The 9,834-nt window shown below is 45.3% G+C and overlaps 1 protein-coding gene across 1 annotated transcript in view; it reads left to right on the top strand.

The window, feature by feature from the left end:
• The window catches only part of abch1 (ATP-binding cassette, sub-family H, member 1), a 76,379-nt gene extending 69,248 nt beyond the window's left edge, over positions 1-7,131 (top strand). The window contains 2 exon segments of the mRNA XM_068045646.1: positions 5,456-5,553; positions 7,049-7,131. Of these exon segments, the coding sequence (XP_067901747.1) occupies positions 5,456-5,553; positions 7,049-7,066 (116 nt within the window). The 3' untranslated portion in view covers positions 7,067-7,131.
• Positions 7,132-9,834: the final 2,703 nt, after the last annotated feature.

Genomic DNA, 9,834 nt, shown 5'->3' with positions numbered 1-9,834 from the left:
GAGTCTGGGAGAGTGACACTCATTGTCCTTTAGGTGTTACAACCTTGCACCCTCCTTTCAAAAGGTTCTTTGATCAGTTCTTTGTTTTCATGGTAACCAAGACCTCTGTCTTGTCTCTGGGAAGATTTTACACTGCATTAAAAATCACAACTTTAAAAACATAACTATATTACAAAGTCCAGCCTTCATAACATTAGCTTTTAACCAGTGATGCCTCAAAGGTCCTGGTTAATGGAAGATCAGTGGTGTTACATTGTCATTCAAACCAAATTTTTATGGTGAAATAAAATGCATGTTTACAAACTGGTTTCAACAGTTTCTACATTTTTGGTCAGTCGGTTTTCTGAGATTCTGCGGAAAATCAAGGCCTTGTTTAAGAGTGTCCAGACTGAGCTGTTGGTAACGGTTTTGTTTGTTCGATCTGGAGTTTGCATTCTCTCTCCACTGTGACACAGGCTCCTGTACAATGAAGAGACAGAGAAAGACTGAGGATAATTTTGATGCTTTTATTGGAGATGGGTGAGCAAGAGTTGACTTTGTTGAGGTACTGAATATTTGAAAAAAGATAGTTAAACTGGATCCCAGAGAGATATGAACGTAAACTCTAAACGATGGGGAAATGGATTCAATCTCAGACAAGGAAAATTGATTATGTGACTAAGGTTAAAGACTTTATGCAGAGGATGATAATTATGTGGAATAGGCCTGAAGCAGTAAAATGGGAAGATGTTATAAATGTCAGAGTGTGAGAGATATTAGGGATAAAGTGGGATAAGAAGTTCTGCGACCTTTGTGATTGACCCAACAGTTGAATCATGGGAACATTGGAAATAGGAGCAGGAGTAGGCCATTCAGCCCATCGATCCTGTTCTGCCATTCAAACAGATCATGGCTGATCATCTACCTCTATGCCTTTTTCCCCACTGTCCCTATATCCCATGATATCAGTATTCGGAAGTCTAACGATTTCTGTCTTGAACATGCTCAATGATTGAGCTTCCACAGCCCTCTGGGATAGAGAATTCCACAGATTCACCACGCTCTGAGTAAAGAAATCCCTCCTCATCTCAGTCTTAAATGGCCTACCCCTTATTCTGAGACTGTGTCCCCTGGTTCTAGACTCACCAGCCAGAGGAAACATCCTATCCACATCCACCCCTGTCAGACCCTGTAAGAATTTTCAATGAGATCACCTCTCATTCTTCAAAACTCCAGAGAATACAGGTCCAGTTTCTGCAATCTCTCCACATAAGACAATCCCGCCATCCCAGGGATTAGTCTGGTGAACCTCCACTGCACTCCCTCAATGGCAAGTATATCCTTCCTTAGATAAGGCGACCAAAACTGTACACAATACTCCAGGTGCGATCTCAGAAAGGTTCTATACAGTTGAAGCAATACATCTTTACTCCTGTATTCAACTCCCCTTGCAATGAAGGCCAACGTACCATTTGTCTTCTTAATAGCTTGCTATACTAGCTTTTAGTGACCCATGAGCAAGGACACCCAGGTCTTTTTGGACATCAACACTTCCCAACCTCTCACCATTTAAGAAATACTCTGTCTTTCTGTTTTTTTCTACCAAAGTGGATCACTTCACACTTATTCACATTATATTCCATCTGCCATGTTCTTGCCCATTCACTTAGCCTGTCCAAGTCCCCTTGAAGCCTCCTTGCATCCTCCTCACAACTTACATTCCCACCTAGTTTTGTGTCATCAGAAAATTTGGAAATATTACATTTGGTCCCCACATCCAAATCATTTATATAGATTGTAAACAGCTGTGGCCCAAGCACTGATCTTTGTGGTATCCCACTAGTAACAGCCTGTCATCCTGAGAATGACCCGTTTATTCCTACTCTCTGCTTTCTGTCTGTTAACCCAATTCTCAATCCATACCAGTATGTTACCCTCAATCCCACGTGCTCTAATTTTGTTCACTAACGTCCTGTGTGGGACCTTATCAAAAGCCTTCTGAAAATCCAAATACACCACATCCACTGGTTCTCCTTTATCTATGCTACAAGTAACATCCTCAAAAAACTCCACAAGGTTTGCAAAATGTGATTTCCCTTTCACAAATCCATGTTGGCTCTGCCTAATAAGATCATTATTTTTCAAGTGTTCGGTTATCACATCCTTTATAATAGATTCTAACATTTTCCCTACTACTGATGTCAAACTAACAGGTCTGTAGTTCCCCGTAGTCTCTCTCGTCCCCTTCTTAAATATTGGGGTTATATTTGCTACTTTCCAGTCTGCAGGAACCCTTACAGAATCTATAGAATTTTGAAAGACAACCACCAATGCATCCACTATCTCTATAGCCACCTCCTTCAATACTCTGGGATGTAGCTCATCTGGTCCAGGGGATTTATCAACTTTCAATCCAATAAATTTTTTGAGTACTGTCTCTTTATTGATACTAGTTTATCTCAGTTCCTCATTTTACAAGTCCCTTAGTTCCTTAGTATTTCTGGGACATTTTCCTCCATGAAAACAGACACAATGTCATTGTTTGGTCTCTCTGCCACTTCCTCATTCTCCACCACAAACTCTCCTGTCTTCTCTTGTAATGGACCCATATTCATTCTTGCTCAACATTTCCTTTTTACATACCTAAAGAAGTTTTTACAGTCCACCATTATGTTTCTCGCTATCTTGTATTTATAATCTCTTTTCCCTTTCTTTATCAGTTTCTTGGTCCTCCTTTGTTGGATTCTAAATTGCTCCCAATCCTCGGGCTTACCACTTTTTTCTGGTGACCTTATAAGTCACTTCCTTTGACCTAATGCAATCCTTAACTTGTTTTGTTGGCCGTGGCCTTTGCTGCTCCTATACAGTCCTGTGTTCCAAAGGACATATTGATTGGTGGAGATGTTGTTTCAGTACATCCTGATCATACATTGTGGATAGTCCAGGTCTTGGAGCTTGCTTGATTGACTTAGAGAATCACAAAAAAGAATTCAGAGATTTTTCAAATTTTTGCCGGAGTTTACATCATTAGTGATTCAGGAGGGCAGCAAATGAAGTCAAACTGTCTGAGGGAAAGAATGAACTCTGAGGGACCAAATGGTCTTTCTTACTCTTTCTATACATTCACAAGTGATTATACAAAAAGTAGATGGGGGAGGGGAATGAATGGAGATGGGGATGGATATGAGTCGGAATGGGGATGGGGTAGGGGTATGAGCGGGTATGGGGGAGCGGTACAAGTGGGGCTGGGGGAGGGGTACGGATGGGGATGGGGAGGGGTGTGAGTGGAGGTGGGGAAGGGTATTAGTGGGGGTGGGGAGGGGTATGTGGAGGTGGGGAGGGGTATTAGTGGGGATGGGGAGGGGTATGAGTGGAGATCAGGAGGAGTATGAATGGGGATGGGGAGGGGTATGAGTGGAGGTGGGGAGGGGTATGAGTAGAGATAGGGAGGGGTATGTGGAGGTGGGGAGGGGTATGAGTGGAGATGGGGAAGGGTATTAGTGGGGGTGGGGAGGGGCATGAGTGGAGGTGGGAAGGGTATGAGTGGAGATGGGGAGGGGTATTAGTGGAGGTGGGGAGGGTATGAGCGGAGATGGGGAGGGGTATTAGTGGAGGTGGGGAGGGTATGAGCGGAGATGGGGAGGGGTATTAGTGGAGGTGGGGAGGGTATGAGCGGAGATGGGGAGGGGTATTAGTTGGGGTATTAGTGAGGGTGGGGAGGGGTATGAGTGGAGGTGGGGAGGGGTATGAGTGGAGGTTGGGAGGAGTATTAGTGGGGGTGTGAAGGGGTATGAGTGGAGGTGGGGAGGGGTATGAGTGGAGGTGGGGAGGGGTATGAGTGGAGGTTGGGAGGAGTATTAGTGGGGGTGTGAAGGGGTATGAGTGGAGGTGGGGAGGGGTATTAGTGGGGGTGGGGAGGGGTATGAGTGGAGGTGGGGAGGGGTATGAGTGGAGGTTGGGAGGAGTATTAGTGGGGGTGGGGAGGGGTATGAGTGGAGGTGGGGAGGGGTATTAGTGGGGGTGGGGAGGGGTATGAGTGGAGGTGGGGAGGAGTATGAGTGGAGGTTGGGAGGAGTATTAGTGGGGGTGTGAAGGGGTATGAGTGGAGGTGGGGAGGGGTATTAGTGGGGGTGGGGAGGGGTATGAGTGGAGGTGGGGAGGGGTATGAGTGGAGGTTGGGAGGAGTATTAGTGGGGGTGTGAAGGGGTATGAGTGGAGGTGGGGAGGGGTATTAGTGGGGGTGGGGAGGGGTATGAGTGGGGCAGCAGGAGGGTGTGTGGTAGGAGGAGTGCAGGGGATGGAGTTTTATGCTGAATTTTATGACTTAAAGAAGCTGTATTAGTTTTAGCCAATCTGAATCTGAGCAATCTAGGTGTTGCCAATGCTTTGGATTTCCCAGTGTGTCACCATGGAGCTGAGGGTTGTGGGATTGTAGGGAGGTCGATCTTGGACATCCCATTAGGCAGAGGTCAGAGTTCACTTCTCTACCGGGAGGAGGGAGAATTGGGGGAAACTTCATGATCCACCCCTTTACTGATACTAATCTTCTAGACATTTGGGAGCTGCTCACTTGTATCTCTCCATTGAGTTGTTCTTGATCCGAGAGACAGCAGAAAAGGAAATGAGGAAATAATTAGGGGGAAAAAAACAGCTTTTTACTCTCACCAAGATACAAAATACAAATTAATGATTTGTTAGGATATGTTTAAGATACATTTAAGGGGAAGCTAGAAAAGCACATGAGGGAGAAAGCAATAGAAGGATATGTTGATAGGGGTGAGATGAAGTAGGGGGTGGGAGGAGGCTCTTGTGGAGCATAAACACCAGCACGGAACAGATGGGCCGAATGGGCTGTTTCTGTGCTGTAAATAGTATATAGTTCTATGAACTTAGTATTAAGCTTCTTTCTGCAAGATTTATTCTGTTAGAATACTCTCTACGTCTAAGCTAAGTATACTGGGATTAGAATAGTTTGGTGCTTGATGGCCAGCACAGACACAATGTGCCGAAGGGCCTGTTTCTGTGTTGTATAACTCTATGATTCTATGACTGATTAGATATATAATGCCATAACTAGTACAGTGAAAGATAGACATGCAATAGAAATCATAGTATCCCTGTGTTTCCCATTGGTATTCGACCTCATGAATCATAGATATCTTTATCAAGAGAGTCATAAAGTCATTACAGCACAGAGGGAGGCCACTCTGCCCATCGTGCATGTGCTGGTTCTTTGAAAGAGCAATTCAATTAATTCCATTTCCGTGCTCTTTCTCTGTAGCCCTATAAAATTTCTCCCCCTTCAGGTATTTATCCAATTCCTTTTTGAAAGTTCCCTTTCCGACACTGCAACGACTGCTGTGTAAAAAATGTTTTCCTCGTGTTGATCTTACTGCCTGTCGAGGTGCACCTGAGTGGTGGCTGAATTGTAGGAATTGATCAAATTCCAAATTTGTTTTCTTTTCCCTTTATTCAGGAATCATTTGGCCAATTGAAAGTATTTCACATCCCCTGAGGTATATTAGTTTAATCTTGCCACAAACATATGCATCAGAAGCTGTGTATTTTACCAAGGTAAGGACACATATTCAATTATTTCAGAAAACAGGACTTCCATTCATTTGAGTTCGTTAACCTTCTGAAAGCAAATTTATAAATCTGAAAACGAATTTCAAAGTTGAAGGTAAGACTGTTATTTTTTGTGACATGATTGTGTACAATTTGCCAAAACAATTTATTTTATGTCTGTTTTTTTCTATTCTAATCTCTGCTGGATGCTCTCTTAAATGTGAACAATGCAAATCCGGTTTGAAATAATGTTTGATTTGACCAAATGTAATACGGGTTATAAATGAGGTGATGTTATTTTCGGGAGGCAGACTTGTATTGGTGGATATGGGTTAGTGGTCAGCAACTTAAAATCTGCAGAAGAAATTATTCTGGATTTTTAGTGACTGCCCCATTAATATAAATGTATGATTGATGGAAGAGACTGTGGGATAGTTCACTCTGCTCACTCATTGCAGCAAAAAAAATTCATCCTTTCAGAAGAGTGATACGACACTGGTATAAAAGAAAATCTTGCATTTATATAGCACCTTTCACATCCTCAGGAGTCCCAAAGTGCTTTCCAGTCACTGTTGTAATGTAGGAAGCGCAGCAGCCAATTTGCACACAGCAAGATCCCACAAACAGCAATGTGATACTGATCAGATCATCTGTTTTAATGATAATTGAGGGATAAATCTTGGTCCAGGACACCAAGGAGAAATTCCTTACTCTTCTCTGAAATACTGCGATGGAATCTTTTAATCTCATTTGAAAGATGGCCACTTCAACAGTGCTGCCCCTCTGACAGTGCAGCACTCCCTCAGTACTACCTGTCCGACAGTGCAGCGCTCCCTCAGTACTGACTCTGCGACAGTGCAGCACGCCCTCAGTACTGACCCTCTGACAGTGCAGCGCTCCCTCAGTACTGACTCTCCGACAGTGCAGCACGCCCTCAGTACTGACCCTCTGACAATGCAGCATTCCCTCAGTACTGACCATCCAACAGTGCAGCACTCCCTCAGTGCTGCCCCTCCGACAGTGCAGCACGCCCTCAGTGCTGCCCCTCCAACAGTGCAGCACACCCTCAGTACTGACCCTCTGACAGTGCAGCACGCCCTCAGTACTGAACATCTGACAGTGCAGCACTCCCTCAGTACTGACCCTCTGACAATGTGGCATTCCCTCAGTACTGACCCTCCAACAGTGCAGCACTCCAACAGTGCAGCACTCCCTCAGTGCTGCCCCTCCGACAGTGCAGCACGCCCTCAGTGCTGCCCCTCCAACAGTGCAGCACGCCCTCAGTACTGAACATCTGACAGTGCAGCACTCCCTCAGTACTGCATTAGAATGTCAATCTGGAGTGTGTGCCAGTTCTTTGAAAGAACTATCCAATTCCCCATTCCCCACTGCCCTTCCCATATAACCCTGCAAGTTTTTCACCTTCTAGTATTTATACAATTTTCGTTTGAAAGTTACTATTGAATCTGCTTCCACCAACCTTTCTGGCATTGCGTTCCAGATTATGTGGTATGAATGACACAGAACAGTTCCGATTTTCAGAGATTGCTATGAAACATGATAATGAAACATGTTTGGGTTCCGCCAGGGCCACTCAGCTCTTGACCTCATTACAGCCTTGGTTCTAACATGGACAAAAGAGCTGAACTCAAGAGGTGAGGTAAGAGTGACTGCCCTTGACATCAAGGCAGCATTTGACCGAGTATGGCATCAAGGAGCCCTAGCAGAACTGGAGTCAGTGGGAATTGGGGGAAAACTTTCTGCTGGTTGGAGTCATACCTAGCGCAAAGGAAGATGGTTGTGGTTGTTGGAGGTCAATCATCTGAGCTCCAGGACATCACTGCAGGAGTTCCTCAGGGTAGTGTCCTCGGCCCAACCATCTTCAGCTGCTTCATCAATAACCTTCCTTCAATCATAAGGTCAGAAGTGGGGATGTTCGCTAATGATAGCACAATGTTCAGCACCATTCGCAATTCCTCAAATACTGAAGCAGTCCGTGCAGAAATGCAGCAAGACCTGGACAATATCCAGGTTTGGGCTGATAAGTGGCAAGTAACATTCGCGCCACACAAGTGCCAGGCAATGACCATCTCCAACAAGAGAGAATCTAACCATCTCCCCTTGACATTCAATGGCATTACCATCACTGAATCCCCCACCATCAACATCCTGGGGGCTACCATTGACCAGAAACTGAACTGGAGTAGTCATATAAATACCGTGGTTACAAGAGCAGGTCAGAGGCTAGGAATCCTGCGGCGAGTAAGTCACCTCCTGACTCCCCAAAACCTGTTCACTATCTACAAGGTACAAGTCAGGAGTGTGATGGAATACTCTCCACTTGCCTGGATGGGTGCAGCTCCAACAACACTCAAGAAGCTCGACACCATCCAGAACAAAGCAGCCCGCTTGATTGGCACCCCATCTACAAACATTCACTCCCTCCACCACCGACGCACAGCGGCAGCAGTGTGTACCATCTATAAGATGCACTGCAACAATGCACCAAGGATCCTTAGACAGCACCTTCCAAACCCGTGACCTCTACCACCTAGAAGACAAGGGCAGCAAATGCATGGGAACACCACCACCTGCAAGTTCCCCTCCAAGTCACACACCATCCTGACTTGGAACTATATCGTCGTTCCTTCACTGTCGCTGGGTCAAAATCCTGGAACTCCCTTCCTAATAGCATTGTGGGTGTACCTACCCCACATGGACTGCAGCAGTTCAAGAAGGCAGCTCACCACCACCTTCTCAAGGGCAATTAGGGATAGGCAATAAATGCTGGTCTGGCCAACGACGCCCACATCCCATGAATGAATAAAAAAAAATGATACTTTACGAAAGTTACAGTTTCATTTCCAACAATCTGTTAGTACAGTACATGCAGCCTCTAGATCAAGGTATTGTACCTCCCCTGAACAACCAGTGGAATTTCAGTGTCCTACAAAGATGTGTGCAGCCTACAGAGTGTCAGAAATGAGGATATCTACATCAGTCTGGAAGTGAAAATGATGAATAACAAACTGGTGACACAGTCAGTGACACTACATGCAAACAACATAACCTACCTTCCATTTTGAAACAGTTATTAGAATTTAGAGTTAGAGTTTATTTGAGTTCGAGGGAATATTGCTAACCCTGTCTCACAATAAGGTTCAAATTTCCCTTCAGCAATGTTATGCTATTTATTTATATCACGCGCGTAGCATTTAAAGTACATTTTGGATGTTTGATGGAAACCAAACCACTGATGTCATAGAAGAAGTTGCTAGTTTGCAGGTGTAACAGTCATAACTTGGGCCCATTTGCTGGTTTCTGCTCTGTCAGCCACCTGTCTTTGTGTGTTTATATAATACAGCATGGATTGCCATTTCTGAGCTATTTCTGAAACTTTTCAAGAGGGTTTTAACAACAGCTTCACCCTGGGATAGACTCCGATTGCATTTGGCTGACCTGCTGTAATATGAAAGCCAGATGAAAAGCTATCTATCTGTCTAACTCACACCAAGTCCCATTCACCCATCACCCTGTGCTCGCTGACCTACATCGACTCCCGATTAAAGGCCTGCTCAGGTCTGCAAATGAGACCCGACCCAAGCCTGACAGAACCCCATCCGAGCCCGAGCCCGACCCGGCCCGAGTCCTTCCATTTTTTCCCGCACCCGACCCGACCCGACCCAACCTGACCATCAGTTAACCTACCTTCCGTTTTTCACTTTGTTCCTTACCTGCACAAGCTTAAAATAATTGTAGCAAAACCACCTTTAAAGTCCAAAAAGTAAATTAACATTAGAGTCACTTACCGGAGGCGGTGATAGAATGTGTCCGATCCGGCCCGAACCGACCCGAGCCCGAATGCCGGACCCGGAGGTGTGACCCAACCCAACCCGAACCCGACACACGTTGTTGGGTCCCGTCGGGTTCGGGTCGGGTAGCAGGCCTTTATCCCAATTAAGCAATGCATTGAGTTTTAAAATTCTCATCCTTGTTTTCAAATCCCTCCATGGCCTCGCCCCTCCCTATCTCTGCAATCTCCTCCAGCCCCACAACCCTCGCGATATCTATGCTCCTCTAATTCTGGCCTCTCACACAGCACTGATTCTCATTGATCCACCATTTGCAACCATGCCATCAGCTGCCTGGGCCCTAATCTCTGGAATTCCCTCCCTAAACCTCTCCGTCTCACTCTCTCCTCCTTTAAGACGTTCCTTAAAACCTCCCTCTTTGACCAAGCTTTTAGTCATCAGTTGAAAGTTGTTGCTGTAATGTCTTTTTACAAGC

This window comes from Heterodontus francisci, chromosome 13 (assembly GCF_036365525.1).
Source record: "Heterodontus francisci isolate sHetFra1 chromosome 13, sHetFra1.hap1, whole genome shotgun sequence".
In the NCBI taxonomy this organism is placed as follows: Eukaryota; Metazoa; Chordata; class Chondrichthyes; order Heterodontiformes; family Heterodontidae; genus Heterodontus; species Heterodontus francisci.
Note: the sequence above shows the minus strand (reverse complement) of the source record. Positions and strands in the feature narration are given on the sequence as shown.